Source organism: Callithrix jacchus, chromosome 9 (genome assembly GCF_049354715.1).
Source record: "Callithrix jacchus isolate 240 chromosome 9, calJac240_pri, whole genome shotgun sequence".
In the NCBI taxonomy this organism is placed as follows: Eukaryota; Metazoa; Chordata; class Mammalia; order Primates; family Cebidae; genus Callithrix; species Callithrix jacchus.
In genome coordinates, this window is record NC_133510.1 from 21,036,045 (window position 1) to 21,050,836 (window position 14,792).

At 57.8% G+C, this 14,792-nt stretch overlaps 2 protein-coding genes across 4 annotated transcripts; both read left to right on the top strand.

The window, feature by feature from the left end:
- The first annotated feature begins 1,989 nt into the window (after positions 1-1,989).
- On the top strand, positions 1,990-6,628 carry PTMS (parathymosin). 3 transcript variants are annotated; one of them, XM_054238073.2, is made up of 5 exons: positions 1,990-2,377; positions 5,284-5,355; positions 5,601-5,679; positions 5,837-5,974; positions 6,072-6,628. In XM_054238073.2, exons 1-5 carry the CDS (start codon positions 2,333-2,335, stop codon positions 6,074-6,076), a joined length of 339 nt encoding a protein of 112 aa, XP_054094048.1. In that variant the 5' UTR covers positions 1,990-2,332; the 3' UTR covers positions 6,077-6,628. The 3 variants fall into 3 exon arrangements, with proteins under 3 accessions (XP_054094048.1, XP_035111459.1, XP_054094049.1); XM_035255568.2 differs by having other exon boundaries at positions 5,837-5,898; XM_054238074.2 differs by lacking the exon at positions 1,990-2,377 and adding an exon at positions 4,737-4,866 and having other exon boundaries at positions 6,072-6,111.
- A 1,783-nt stretch (positions 6,629-8,411) lies between these two features.
- On the top strand, positions 8,412-14,016 carry LAG3 (lymphocyte activating 3). Its single transcript, XM_035255565.3, has 8 exons — positions 8,412-8,524; positions 8,817-8,964; positions 9,324-9,628; positions 10,218-10,487; positions 10,892-11,167; positions 12,894-13,136; positions 13,346-13,476; positions 13,788-14,016. The coding sequence occupies exons 1-8, from the start codon at positions 8,467-8,469 to the stop codon at positions 13,950-13,952; spliced, it is 1,596 nt and encodes a 531-aa protein (XP_035111456.2). The 5' UTR covers positions 8,412-8,466; the 3' UTR covers positions 13,953-14,016.
- Positions 14,017-14,792: the final 776 nt, after the last annotated feature.

Here is a 14,792-nt window from a genome sequence, read left to right on the forward strand (position 1 = left end):
CTCACATCCCCATATAAGGCAGGGCAAGCAGTTAGGCTTCGGGATTGGCTGATTCAAATGAGCATTCCACCTGGCAACAGGGTTTCTATTGGCTCTCAGGAAAAATTGGAGGAAGGTGGATGGAGGTTGTTGGTGGCGGTGATTGGAGGGGGGGAGGGGAGTAGAGGTGACCGGAGTGGGGGGCGGTTACCAGGGCAACAGGGTAAGAGCCCAGCAGGGTGTCCGAGACAGCAGGCGGGACTGGGAGGTGGAGTGGAGGGAAGAGGAAAGGAAGGCGGGAGGGAGAGGAAAGAGCCTGATGGGGAGGGAGCGAGACTGGGAGATTGGGGGGGGCGGGTGGCGGGTAGCAAAGGCTCGAGGAGAGGGAGATAAATGAAGCAAGAGGAGTACAGAGATGGAGATGGTGAGAGACCGCTGAAGACATCAGCCAGTGAGTCAGAGAAACAGAGAGAGGGACATGGAAAGATCTCAGAAAAGATGAACAGAGTCCGTCAAGGAAAAATCCTGGGTGGGGCCCCAAGATTTTGGAGTAGACTGAGACTGAAATCTTGATAGAAAAGTCAGAAAGAGAAACTGGAAGGCGTGTACACCAAGGGACCAAGAGATGGTGTATTTAAGCACACAAACAAAATAATGATAATTATCAACGTGTTTTTTATTAATAAAATGAAATAAAAAGATGAGAAATAATGATAATGACAGACAAATATGGGAGTGCACGCACACCAAAGGTCTTTCTCCAAACCCAAGCCTTCCACCCCATCTACCTTCTCCTGACCTTTAATACACAACCCAGCCCCTGTTCCCTTCTGAAATCCCAAGCTTTTCAAAATGACTCAAAGATACCAAGATGGAGGGTGAGGAGCTGAGGACGTCTGGAATAGGGTGGGGCTGGAACTCCAGACCTGGATCTGTATTATACTTGCAAAGGAGACAAGTATAACCCAGAAAGGCTAGGGAAGATGGCAGCAGAGGAATGAGAAAAACTAAGGGACGGAAAATGTAAAAAATGAGGACAGAAAGAGGAGTTGAGGAAAGCCAGCCAAGAATAGAGGGCCAGGTGCCCGACTCAGATAAGACAAGAGCAGGGTTGTCTGGGAAAGATAGGGACCAGAGGTGAAAGGGCAGAAGAGGGTCAGGGAGGAGTGAAGAGGAGAGAGAAGGATGGGAGCGATAGGAGTTATAATTGGTTGTGAAGGAGGGGTCTGGGTACAAATGACGGAGAACGGATGAAGGCAAATAGAAGGACCAGGAGAATGAAAGGGAGGTGAGACAGACGAATAAGAGAGGTAGAAGATAGGGGAGAGGTGGAAGAGAGCAAAGGAGACCAGGGGGCCTGACTCCGCCCCAACCTGACAGCACGGGGCCAGGAAGGGAGGCACCGGGCAAGGGTCACAAGTGTCAATCCGGCGGGAGAGAAGGCTGGGCCGCCCTTTCAGCCCTCCCATCCCTCCTCAAGGCCACCCAATGTGGATGGAGGATGAGAGAGGGAAATCCGGCGAGGTGTGAAAGGAGCGCCTGAACCCTCTTCATCTTCTTTAAGCTTTTGGTTTCTCAAATACCTGCCCTGCCTTTCCATCTGCTCCCCTCACCCCACCCCTTGGCAAAATCCCAGGGCTTTTTTTGGGGTCAGTAGGATTCTGGCCACCTCTCCGGTCCGCCCCCAAAAGCCAGACTCTACATTCGCAGGCAGTAGGTTGGGATTTGGAGAGGTGCCTCCCCGCAGGAACCCCACCCCTTTCCACCTCCTCGCCCCACTCTTTCTCCGCGGCCGTCAGTCTCTCCATTTCCCCCTCCTGGTCTCGTCCTCCCTCCCGACTCTCTCGCACTCCCTCCCCTCGCTTTCATCCTCCTATCCCCACCTCTCCAACCTCCTCTTTCATCCCCCTCCCCTCTCCTCTCCTCCCCGCTCTCGCCTGCCCCACCCCTGGGAAGCCCCACCCGTCGGGCAGCGCCGCCTTATAAGCGGGTTCCCTTCCCGGGGGCGGCAGCGGCTGGTCGGCGGCAGCTCTGCTGGTGCGGGGGCGGCGAGCCCGGGACCGAGCGACCGCGGCCGAGCGCGCCGGCCACCGCCTGCACCGCCCTTCCGCCCGCCCTCCGGACGGCCGCAGCCCTGCGGGTCTCCGCTCCAGACCCACCCCCGCCCCACCCCACGCGCCTCTGCCGCCTCTTCCAGAGACCCAGCTTGCCGAGCGGCCACCGCTGCCGCTGTCGCCGCCGCCGCCGCCACCGCGCCAGGTTCCGGCCGCGGCCACCTTCCGCCGTCCAGGGCCCCTCCGTCTTGGCCCCGGGACCCCGGCTTCCCGCCAGCCCCGGCCCCGGCCCCGGCACCATGTCGGAGAAAAGCGTGGAGGCAGCGGCCGAGTTGAGCGCCAAGGTATGGGCGGGGGCGGCGGCGGCCCGGACCCTGCGCGGCCCCGGGGCCCGGCGCGGTCCTCCGCCCCAGGCCGACCCCGACGGCCCCGCGCGGCCCTCGCGCCCGGGTCCTAGCGGACCCCACTGCGCCCTCCCACCGCTCCCCGGCCGGGCGCTGCCTACCCGGCTCCGCGCGGTCAGCGCCAGCGCCCTCTAGCTGCCCTGCGCGCACCGCGCCGCGGCGCCCGGCCTCGCCGCTCCGGTGGCGCCTGCCCCCGCAGCCGTCCCCACCCCTCTCCGGCCCCACCTCGCCGGCCCGCCGGGTCCCGGCCGGCTTTCCGTCCGAGCGCCCCGAGTCTCACTTTGTCGCGCCCCCTCCCTGCGCCCCGCTGGCCCATCTCTCCTTGCAGCCTGACCTCACCTTTCCTCGCTAAGCGGTTTGAGATCCTCAAGTGTAAACAGGACTCTCCCTGGAGGCTGCTCCTCCCGGCCCCTCCCCGCGGCCCGACCGTCGCTCGCTTCTCTCCCCGGACGGCGGCCGCTTCTGTTTTCTCATTCCTTCCCCTCCGCTGGCTTTCAGCTTTCTTTTCTCTTCATCGTCCCCTTCCCACATACACACTGAAAGAATCTCGAATTCCTAAAAATTAGAAGCGGGACGGGAGCAGCCTTCGAAAAAGCCGAGGCTGGGCATTGCATGGCGTTGCGTCGAGCTGTCCTCGCCTTCATCAGCTCCCTTCCCCTGCCCCAACCGTTCGCCCTTGCCTCTCTTCCAGCCTTCCTCTAATTTCCCCAGGGAACATGCAGAGTGTCGCTTTGGGAAATTAATTCGGCCGGGGTTTGGGGGCTGGGAGCCTTGAGTGTGTGTGTGTGTGTGTGTGTGTGTGTGTGTGTATGGGGGTGGGAGGTTGCTGAGGAGCCGTCACACAGGTCTCCCTGAGGCCTGCGAAGTGAAACGGGGGGAGCCAGTGGGATTAACGGCGGTGGGAGAGGGGCTATGTGTGCTGTCTGTCTGCCAAGGTGCGCCCGTGTGGCCCTCCGGCGGGCTGTGCGGTGGCATGTGACTTCACTGAGTAGGTGTCTTTGTATGTCTGAAATCCAGCGAGTGTGTGGGACTGCCCGTGTCAGTTACATGTGTGCATGTGGAGACGAAGATGTTCTGGAGCCATGTTGTCGCTTTGTGAGTGCTGAGTGGTTCTGCTGTGCTCCCGTGCTGTCTCAAGAGTGTGTACCAGAATGGCCCAAGGTTGGGCCATGTGTCTCCCATCGCGTGGGTGCTCCTCTCTAGCTGTGTCTGTGCATCGCTGTCGGCCGGTGTTGGTGTGTGTGCCTGTGTTGAGTAAATGAGGCCAGAGGGCCGCTTAGCAGAAGACCTGGGGCCCAGGTCACATATTCTCCTGGAAAAGGGATCATGGAAGGACAGTGACCAGAAGGACAGAACAGGGGAGGAGAGGGCCCGGCCCCTTGAACTTTGGTCTCTGGTATTCTCCCTCCCTGCCTCCTTCCATAAGCCCAGATGGGAAAGTCAGGCCAGGGCCATACAGACTTGGTGCTGGGGCCCAGAGAAAAGTTGACCAGCTCCTTGCTCTCCTGGCCCAAGATGTAGGGAAAAGCCCCCGAGGTGGTGGAAATGCCATACTGACCTTGTGGCACAGAAATGAAGACCTCATGGCGGGGTGGAAGGGCAACCTCGCTAGACTGAGGGTAAAGTGTTCTGAGCTACCCTTAAAGGGAAAAGGGAATTGGGTGCCCCCCAGGCCAACCGTTCTGTACCAAACCCCTCTCCTATCCCCTCTTCTGTTCCAGAAAGGACCCTCTCCTAGGGTGATCCACTCACACAGGAGACTCCCATTCACATGGAATCAGATACACAGCATGGCACACCAACACCAGATCAGATCACACAAGGACACCTACCGTGTTACACTGTGCCTGCCAAGAAGTGGGTGGGGAGAGGACTGGAATCTGAATTGGGAGGCTAGTGTAGTGTCCAGAAGGGACTCACATGGGCATCTCCTGCTGCCATATCAGAACAGGACATCAACCTATGCCTGCTAGGATCTTGGGGTGAAGGAGAGAGGCCGGCTGGTGGGAGGGTCTATGAGGCAGGTCCCTCCCTCTTCTCCATTCCTGTCCCACCCCAGTCACAGACCTTGTTTGCTGCTCTCTCCTTGTCTCCCACGCCTGCTACTCTTCGCTTCCTTGTTTTCTGTCCTACTTCACCTACATTTCCACTGGAAATGGCTACCTCCACTCTTCCACTACACCCATGCATACACTGTGGGAGGCAGGGAGGAGGGAACTAGTTGAACTGTTTTGGGGTGGGGAGGGCAGAAAGTGGGGGGGGGTGCTGGGAATGTGCTAAGGTGCTCTCCATCTCCAGTAGTGTTTGGCCAAGTAGGGACCTGAGGATTAGGGAGACACAGACCGAGAGAGAAACAAAGACCTTAGAAGCTGAAGGGGAAGCTGGGAGGGATGCCCTGGAGAGAGAGTCCTCAGGAAAAGGCCCCAGAGGTAGACAAAAGGCAGAGCCTGGCCGGCAGTGGGGGGGGCAGGCAAAGGAGGCGGAGGGATGCGGGAGGGGGTGGGGCATTGAGGCTGCAAGCAGATGGAGAGGATTTGCTTTGCTGAGCTGAACTCTTCAGCCAGTGAGGTTTGGGAGAACTTGATGGGGGTGGGGATCATTACCCTAGTTGCCTGCTCCCCCTTCATCCCTTCCTCAGCCCACCTTGGGTCTTCAGAAAGGAGGTGTTTGGTCTCAACCTCTTGGTGGCCCTAATATAAGGACCCTGGGGCCCGTCTGTCTCTAAGCTGTGTCTACCTTCATTTCACACACCTCTAAGCTCACTGCAGAAGGAGAACTGGGGCTGCAGGGACTTAGGGGCTGCAAGCCATTTGTGGTGAGAAAGGTGACCTCTTTCTTCCTTTCAGGACCTGAAGGAGAAGAAGGAGAAGGTGGAGGAGAAGGCAAGCCGGAAAGAGCGAAAGAAAGAAGTGGTGGAGGTGTGGAGGGGTGGGGGGGAGGAGCACACCTGCCCCACCATCTTCCTTCCAATCATCTCATCTTTCCTCCACTTTCCTTCTGAGACTGCTGGGTCCTGCCCTTCACCCCAGCCTTCCCATCTTTGCTGCCCCACCCTGAGGCCCCTCCCAAGCCCTTTTAACACCCAATGCCCCCTCCCATTGGTGGTGATGGTGGGCGAGGCATGAAGCCAGCCTGAGGTTGCTCCCTCTCCTGGTCCCCACAGGAGGAGGAGAACGGGGCTGAGGAGGAAGAAGAAGAAACTGCTGAGGATGGAGAGGAGGAAGATGAAGGGGAAGAAGAAGGTGGGGAGGGGCAGGGGAGGCCAGGCTGGCAAAGTCCAGGCTCAAAGGAGCAGAGTCAGGGTGGGTTTGAAGACCTGAGGCAGGGCTGAGGGCGACCACAGGGGGTCTCTGCCGGAGCTTCCTGCCCTTCCCCAATGACCCATTTCTGGCTCCTCAGATGAGGAAGAAGAAGAAGAGGATGACGAAGGGCCCACGCTGAAGAGAGCTGCCGAAGAGGAGGTTTGGGCTGGGTTGCTGGGCCTGAGGGGCTGTCAGGGATGCAGCTGGGCCGGGCGCCCTTTGGACTTGGACCCAGGTCCCTGTGCGGCAGGGGTGGGGGCTGGAACAGGACCGGGACAAGGGGAGGTCTGCCCTCCCATTTTACAGCTCCCCTATTCTCTCCCTCTCCACAGGATGAAGCGGATCCCAAGCGGCAGAAGACAGAAAATGGGGCATCGGCGTGAGCCCCTGCCAGCAGGCTGGGGGTGGGAGGCCTCTTTGGGCCTGGAGGTGGGGGTGGGGGCAGACAAGTCCAGCCACTCTTCACCTGGCTCCCTGCTCTGGGCCCCGCACCAGAGCTGCCACCCTCTTCTTTCTCCCCAGCCTTCTCATTTCCGCCTCCCAGACACTGCCCCTCCACCCTCACTCTGCCATTGTTCCACCTCCTGACCTGCTCCATCTGAGCTCCCCAGCTGGCCCCCAATTGCTCCTCTCTCTCTTTGCTCTTCTCCCTCCCCTCCCAGCCCTGTCCTTCCTCTGGTAGCCTCTCCCACCTAACCTCTGCATCCCCCAGCCTCATGGCCTGCCCCATTCCTATCCTGCCTGACCCCTGGATCTCCCTCAGATCCCCTCTTCTCAGACAGCGCCAGGCCTGGGTGGGGCCGGGGTTGGGGCCGAGCCCCACAGCTGCCCCCCTCCCCTCCTTTTTTTGTATAATTTAATAAAGAAATGGTCGCGCTTCTGTTTTTAACCTGTCTCCTGCTTTCCCGGGGATCCGTTCAGTGCGATGGAAGGGTAGAGAGGGAGAAGGGTGGCTGACCTCACATTGTGCCAGGACACTTCCCTTTGATACAAAAGCAGCAGCACACTCCCACCACCCATGACTCAAGAAGACAAGATCATCCCTCAAGGGGTGGCCTGGAGCCCAGCTCTTCTGAGAGCTGACTTATGTCCTGTTTTGGATTCTCAGGGATGCTCCTCCCCAGCAATACACACTTCCCTGCTAACCCACACAAGACCTAGACACTGCTGAGCCCAGTGGAAAGCTACCAGCTCTATTGTGCTGAACCAGGCACAGAGAAACAGCCCAGAAACAGGAAGTCCTGCCCCTGAGCTGGGAGAGGGCCGGTAGTCCTGGGTCTCAGCCTCCTAGGATCTGGAGCGAGCTTCCAGGCATCAAAGATGCCCTCTGGCTGGCACGGAAGCGAGCTCCTTCCAGTGAAGCAGGGAAATCCTGGACTTCATGTCATTCCCAGGTCAGCTATAAGTTTCTTCACCTGCCCTCCAAGTCTCCCTGGGCTGGGCTAGGGAGCAGGAGTTTGACACTTGTCAATGTCAGGCCTTCCCTAGTCCCACTGCCTCTGTTTCCTCCGAGTTTGATCTTGGAGATTTCTAAGATTTCTGCATTTTTCCATCTCCACATGACCCTTGTCCTCTCAGTTTGGAATGTCTGGATTGGGAGATGCTTCTGAGTGCATGGGGGTCTGAGCTGGAGTCGGGAGGGATGTTGACTCATCAAAATGATCTTCCCAGGAGAAACCCGTAACCCATCCAAGGTCAGGACTGCACACCCTCATACATACACGTACACTCACAGCTTTTATTTTCACACTCCCTAACCTTGGCAAATTGTTCAATCTCTTTGAGTCTCAGTTTCCTCATCTGTACAATGGAGGAAAATACTAGATTTCTTGAATTACTGTAAGTAAAGTGTCCAATACAGTGCTTAGCACATAATGAAGGCTCAATACAATGTAGTTATTCTCCACACCCCACAAAGCTGGCATGCCCAGCCTCAGACCTACCATCTTTTAGGGTGCAGTAAAGCTTCCTGTCCACCGTATTCCCAGGAGCCATTGTACCGATGGTGGAAAGGCGGATCTAAAGGGTCATGAAATTCTTGGAGGTTAAGGGAAAGAGGGAGGAGATGATGCACCAAGGAAAGAGCTTGCCAAGAAGGAAGTGTGAATATTGGGGCTGAGGAGGCAGCTTAGAGATGGGCAAGGGGGCAGTCCCAGGGAGAAACACTGCTTGGAGGCAGATGGTCCCTGGGAGAGGGAGCAGTCTGGAGGGTAGGGCAGGGGCGATGAGGGGAAGGTGGGGAGACCCAGGACTGAGGAAGTAAACAAGGGGAGTGCCACCACAGAAGTGGAGGGTAATGCTGCTGGGAATCAACCCCCTCAGACTTTCCACTGCGAAGTGAAACCGTGAGCCTTGGGGTGCAGGGGGGCGGGCCAGGAGGAGGGGAAGTGGGGAAGGTGGAGGGAAAGCTGGGGACAGGGGTGAAGGCCGGGGGACCAGCAAAACAGCATCCCAGCCGCGACAGCCACCTTGCTCTCTCTGCTCTCTGCCACAGCCCTGCCCCGTTCCCTGGGACCCCAACTTCCCCTCAGGCGGCCTGATCTGCCCAGCTTTCCCTGGCTTCTGGCCTCAGGTCATCCTCTCTCCAAGGCCCCCTCCCGGTCTTCCTCTAGATTGCCTTCCTCCACCTCCCTCTCTGCAGAACTTCTCCTTTGCCCACGCCCCGACACCCCCTTCCTTTTCGGACCTCCGTTTGGAGGGCTCAGCGCTGCCCAGGCCATAGGAGAGATGTGGGAGACTCAGTTCCTGGGCTTGCTGTTTCTGCAGCCACTGTGGGTGGCTCCAGGTAAAGTGGAAAACAGGGATGGCGGGAGGGTTGACCTCCAGCCCCACAGGAGGGGACCCTCGGGGATCTCTGTGGCCACAAAGGTCCTGCGGTCTTTAGGTCTGTGGTGGACTCTTCTAATCCTTTTCTTGGGCAGTCCTACCACCCCCAAAGCCTCTCTTGACAGAGAAGATAGGGAAACCCAAGCTTTTCCTGCACCCTGTTTCTCCCCCCGGGAAACACTCAGGCTCCTTCTCTCCCCCTGCCTCTCGGCTCATGCCCCTTCCCCTTGGCCTCTCTTTTGCTCACTTAGTGAAGCCTCCTCAGCCAGGGGCTGAGGTCTCGGAGGTGTGGGCCCAGGAGGGGGCTCCTGCCCAGCTCCCCTGCAGCCCCACAATCCCCCTCCAGGATCTCAGCCTTCTTCGAAGAGGAGGGGTCACTTGGCAGCATCAACCAGACAGGTATGCACCCCAAACTTGGGCAACAGGACCCCTGAATCCAGCACTCACAACCCAACACCCATGCCGGTTCTCTTTCCCCTGCCCTGAGATGCTGCTCCCTTTGAAGCCAGTGACCCAGTCTCCCTGCCCTCGCCCGCACCGTTCCTGCCCTTGTCCTGCAATCAGCGCCCCTCACGCCTGCATTCCTTCTCTCCGGAAGGGGATGGTGCCAGTCCCACAGAGGGGTCGGGGGTGAAGGGACGGTTGGTGGTCAAGAGAACTCTTGGGACGGTTTTCCTCATCCTCTTCCCCTGGCTACCTGCACCCTCCGGGGCTTCCAACCCCTGGAGCTTCTCAACTCTATTCTTTTTCCTGCCCAGTGGCCCGCCCGCTCCAGTCCCCGGCCATCCCCCGGCCCCCGGCCCCCGCGCAGCGGCGCCCTCCTCTTCGAGGCCCGGGCCCCGCCGCTACACGGTGCTGAGCGTGGCTCCCGGAGGCCTGCGCAGCGGGAGGCTGCCCCTGCAGCCCCGGGTCCAGCTGGAGGAGCGCGGCCGGCAGCGCGGGGACTTCTCACTGTGGCTGCGCCCAGCCAGGCGCGCTGACGCCGGCGAGTACCGCGCCGCGGTGCACCTCAGGGACCGCACCCTCTCCTGCCACCTCCGTCTGCGCGTGGGCCAGGCCTCGAGTAGGTGGGGCGGGACGACCGGAGAGGAGCTGTGAAGGGGGCCCCCATTCCCCGCCGCCCGGGAGGCAGGAAGGGCTGGGGTAGAGGCTGCGCGCCCTAAGCCATGAAGGAGAGCTTTCAGAAGAGTAGAGGAAGGGGGTGGGGGAGGCCTGCTGGAGTGGAAGGCGCCCCCCAAGCACGTGTATGGGGGGGGCCCTGTGGAGAGATTGTGTCACCCCCTGAGCTCACCTTCTCCCACCCACGCGGGAGTGCCCTGAGGGAGGGGGAGGGGGAGAGCGTCGGTCTGGAGTGATTCATTTTAGACATCTGTAGCTCAGAGGGTGGGCTTCGAGGGGATCCAGGCCGGGAGAACCGCAAGGGTGGCCTCTGCCAAGTAAACTCCAGGCAGGGGACGAGGGACAGGGGGACAGGGGAAAGGTCCAGTTCATGCACCTCTAGATGCTGGGAGCTGAGCTGGGGAGAGGGTGATAGGGAAGAAAAGCCAGGTCTAAAGCCAGGTCCCTGTTTCTCCAAGCTTCTAGCTTGGCAGTCCTGTGTGCGGGGATCTTGTTTCCGGTGTGCTGATCAAGTCTTCTTTACCCTTGCACAGTGACTGCCAGCCCCGCAGGGTCTCTCAGGACCTCCGACTGGGTCATTTTGAATTGTTCCTTCAGCCGCCCCGACCGCCCAGCCTCTGTGCAATGGTTCCGGGGTGGGGGCCAGGGCCGAGTCCCTGTCCAGGAGTCCCCCCATCACCACTTAGCCGAAAGCTTCCTCTTCCTGCCCCAAGTCAGCCTCATGGACTCTGGGCCCTGGGGCTGCACCCTCACCTACAGAGATGGCTTCAATGTCTCCATCGTGTACAACCTCACTGTTCTGGGTAACTACCCCACTCTGCTTCACACTTGACCACAACCCCTTCCTGCCCCCCTTGTCACCTCCCCTGACTTATGGGTCCCTAAACCAGGTTCTTGGCAGTGGCCCACGTCATTGCTGTGGGCCTCATGTTCAACCCTTTATCTTTCGTGGCAGCCTAACAGCTGCCGTCACCCCTTTTAGCATCCCCCTTGGCCTTCCAGCGTCATTGCCAGCTTTCTCACTCCTTCTGGCTAAGCCCACTTGCTGGGTTTCTGACCAACCTCGGGTCATCACCTTATGCTGCTCCTTAGCACTCTTATGAGCCAGACTATCTCCTGTACTCTTCTGCCTCCCTTCCTCGTAGCCCCAGCACTCCCTCCCCATTGCAGCCCCCAGCTTTAACTTTGGGTTTTCTTTTCTCTTCAGGTCTGGAGCCCCCAACTCCCTTGACAGTGTACGCTGGAGCAGGTTCCAGGGTGGAGCTGCCCTGCCGCCTGCCTCCTGGTGTGGGGACCCAGCCTTTCCTCACTGCCAAGTGGGCTCCTCCTGGAGGGGGCCCTGACCTCCTGGTGCCTGGAGACAATGGCAACTTTACCCTTCAACTAGAGGATGTGAGCCAGGCCCAGGCTGGGACCTACACCTGCCACATCTGTCTTCAGGGACAGCAGCTCAGTGCCACTGTCACACTGGCAGTCATCACAGGTCAGCCTTAGGTGGGAAAGGAGTAGCTCTCCCCCAGGGGAGAAAGGATAGAGAGAAAGGGCTGGCTGGGGAAAGACTGGGCAAATCCACTCCATGAAGCCAGGCCACTGGGCACGAGTTCCAGAGCCTGCCCATCTCGGGCCCCCACTTTTCTCACCCCCATAATAAAAGAACCGAAACTGAAAATCTCCTCTTGAGTCACAAGATAAAGTTCCACCATTCTCTATGGGCCTCCCCTGCTCTGAACTGGCGGGAGGGTCTGGGAAGTTAGAAGGAAAGATGACAAAAAGAATTTCGAATGATTCAAAAGAGGTAGAATCTATTTCTAGAATCCTTGTCTATTTTGCGGCCAGGGCTTGGGTTAAAGTTGCAGGAAGTGGCTTGGATTTGGGAGGAGTTAATAAATCCGTCCCTTGGTCAGCAAATATTTACTGAGCAAGGGTTTTCCAAGACAGTACAAAACAAACAAAGAAAAAAGAATACTCAGAAAGTATGTGTTCACTGGTTGATAACTATCAGCCATGACAGGTTAGCCTCGTCTGCAGCACTCATCTCCGGCCACTAAGTAGTAGCACCCCACAGTAGGTACTTAATAATATGTAGAGGTTGAATGAATACGTGAACATGCTAATAGATAATACATCTCCTGAAGGCCAGTTCTGAGTTTTCACTTGCTTTCTGGATACCTGTACCTAGATACTATACCACCTCTCAGCTGCCTCACCCTGAACCCCATCTTTTTCTCCCACCAATCCCCTTGCTGACTTAGCCTGTCATTAATCCCTGGTATCTACTCACTTTGAAACCTGGCCTACTCCTCCTCATATCCCATCAGTCACCAAAGTCCACCAGTTCTTTCTGTCCATTGTCCTCTTGAAGGTCAACTGTTCTATGTAGACAGCTCAATGAGAGAAATACTGTTACCCGTGAAGACTTTCTCAAAGTCACACAGCTGGGAAGTGCCAGACTCAGGGTCTAAACTCAGGTGTCTGCATCACCAAATCATTCCCCAGGACGCTACTCAGATGCCCTTCACCCTTTGTCTCCTCCCACCCACCTGCCTCTCACTTCACAACTTGAGAATGTAAAGAATGCTCTGTCTCTAGATGAATGGATCAGTTCCCTGTTCTTTACACATTCAGAAAGGGGGGATGGTGTTCATTCAAGGGGCACCACAGGGCAGGAGACACTGATGGGAGCCATGTCATGGAAGTTGCAAAATTGTGAAGTAGATGTGGGGTCAACTCCTCTGACTGATTCTGAGGTTTCTGAGCATTTGAGTAGAAAGCAATGTAAAAGAATATGTAATAGTATTTCTTCTGTGGTGGTCTGCCAGGACCAGTTTGAGTGTGAAGGCAGTAGGGGAGCCTGGAAATGTTTTGAGAAGGGGAGGGAGCTGACTAGAGCAGAGCATTGTCTGGTTAAGATAAATGTGGCCAGCAGGGCGTAGTGGCTCACGCCTGTAATCCCAGCACTTTGAGAGGCTGAGGCAGGAGGACCACTTGAGTCCAGGAGTTCTAGACTAGCCTGGGCAACATCTCTATACAATTTAATAAAAAATTAAATAGAAAGAAAAAGATGAACGTGGCCATGACCCCTGATGCCATCTGCCAACCTCACCTGGTCAGAACCCAAGTGAATGCAGGGTGATTGAGACTTGGGGTTGAACCTGTGATATCACATAAGGGGGCCAGAACCCCAAAAGATCTCTTCCTTCTCTTTTCAGTGACTCCCAAATCCTTTGGGTCACCTGGCTCCCTGGGGAAGCTGCTTTGTGAGGTGACTCCAGCATCTGGACAAGAACGCTTTGTGTGGAGCCCCCTGGACGCGCCATCCCAGAGGAGTTTCCCAGGACCCTGGCTGGAGGCACAGGACGCCCAGCTCCTTTCCCAGCCTTGGCAATGCCAGCTGTACCAGGGGGAGAGGCTTCTTGGAGCAGCAGTATACTTCACAGCGCTGTCTAGCCCAGGTCTGAGGCCCCAAAATGCCAGGACCCCAACGCCACAGCAATGACCTTTATCCCCTTCCAGAAGAGCCCCTGCCACCCCCTCCCCAGTGCTCTTCTTTCCTGTTGGCAACCTGACCTCTGGCTCTTGCCCAGGGTTGTAAAGTCTGAGTGAATGACAAAATATCCTTTCCAGCCCTGAACCTATGCCTTATCCTGTACTTTCTCCATAGGTGCCCAACGTTCCGGGAGAGCCCCAGGCGCCCTCCACGCAGGCCACCTCCCACTGCTTCTCATCCTTAGTATCCTCTCTCTGCTCCTTTTGGTGACTGGAGCCTCTGGCTTTCACCATTGGAGAAGACAGGTGAGCCAGGGACGTGCCACCGCCCCCCCCCAGCCCCAGCAGCTCCCACTCCTCCATCCTCTGAGTGCTGATGGCACCCCTTCCTCAGGAAGGCAACCAAAGGGGACCCTGAACTTGCGCTCAGGGTCCCCCTTCTTCATAAGTCTCTCACTCCAGGGACGGTTTCACCTGGGGAGGCTGGAAGCGGGGGTTGAGAGATGGGGAGGGCAGGGGAGCTGAGAAAAAATAGATGGATTCCGTGTCCTTCCTAATCCTTTTCTCTTCATCCTTCTCCTTCCACCCTCCATCTCTCTCTCTCTGTCTTCTCACAGTGGCGACCTAGAAGATTTTCTGCTTTAGAGCAAGGGATTCACCCTCCGCAGGCTCAGAGCAAGATAGAGGAGCTGGAGCAAGAACTGGAGCCGGAGCCGGAACCGGAGCTGGAGCCGGAACCCGAGCCGGAGCGGGCGCCCGAGCCCGGGCCAGAGCAGCTCTGACCTGGAGCTGAGGCAGACAGCAGATCTCAGCAGCTCAGTCCAAATAAACTCCCTGTTAGCAGCACGCCTGAGTCTGGCCCTTTCTTGTCCAAATGAAGGTTCCCGTCTCTCCCCAGCCTCTGGGGGCTCCCTTCTCCCACCCTAGCCTCCTAACCTACTTTCCCAAGCCAGTGTCCTTCACCTTCCCCTTTTCTGTTTCTGGCTGCTTTCTTGGTCTCTCTCTTGCGCGCGCTCTCTCTCCCTCTCTCTCTCCCTCTTTCCCATCTTCTCTCTCTCTCTCTCTCTCCCCCTCTCTCCTGGGTAATCCTTTTCCTGAAGCTCCCTCCAAAAAGCCCTTGACCCTTGCCTCCGCAGCCCTCTCCTCCGTCCTTCCACCCACCTTCCACCCACCGTGCGCTGGCTGCCCTGGTTTCCTTGATATTTTTGTCCTTTGGGTCCACCCCACCCCACACTCGGCTGCACTTCAGCACTCGTCCTTGGCCCTCGGGCTGCTGCAGATGCGCATATATGCGGGCGCGCACGTGCACACACGCATGCACACACACACACGCATGCACGCAGACACACGCACACATACACACGCACACGCGCGCGCGCAGAGGACTGCCTTGTCAAGTCTTCCAGGAGATCCGGTCTGGAAACCTCCCTGGGCAGCCGGCTGGGGCTCCTACCTCTGCCCCACCCTCCGTGTTCCTCAGCCCTCGGCAGCTTTTCTGGTGTCAGGCATGAGAACACACTGCCACCCAGTGGTCACTGCTTGTCACACCCAACGGAGGTCACTGGGCCGGCTGCGGCAGGCCTGAGGAGTCGAACAGTGCAGTGGACCAGGCAGGGCACACA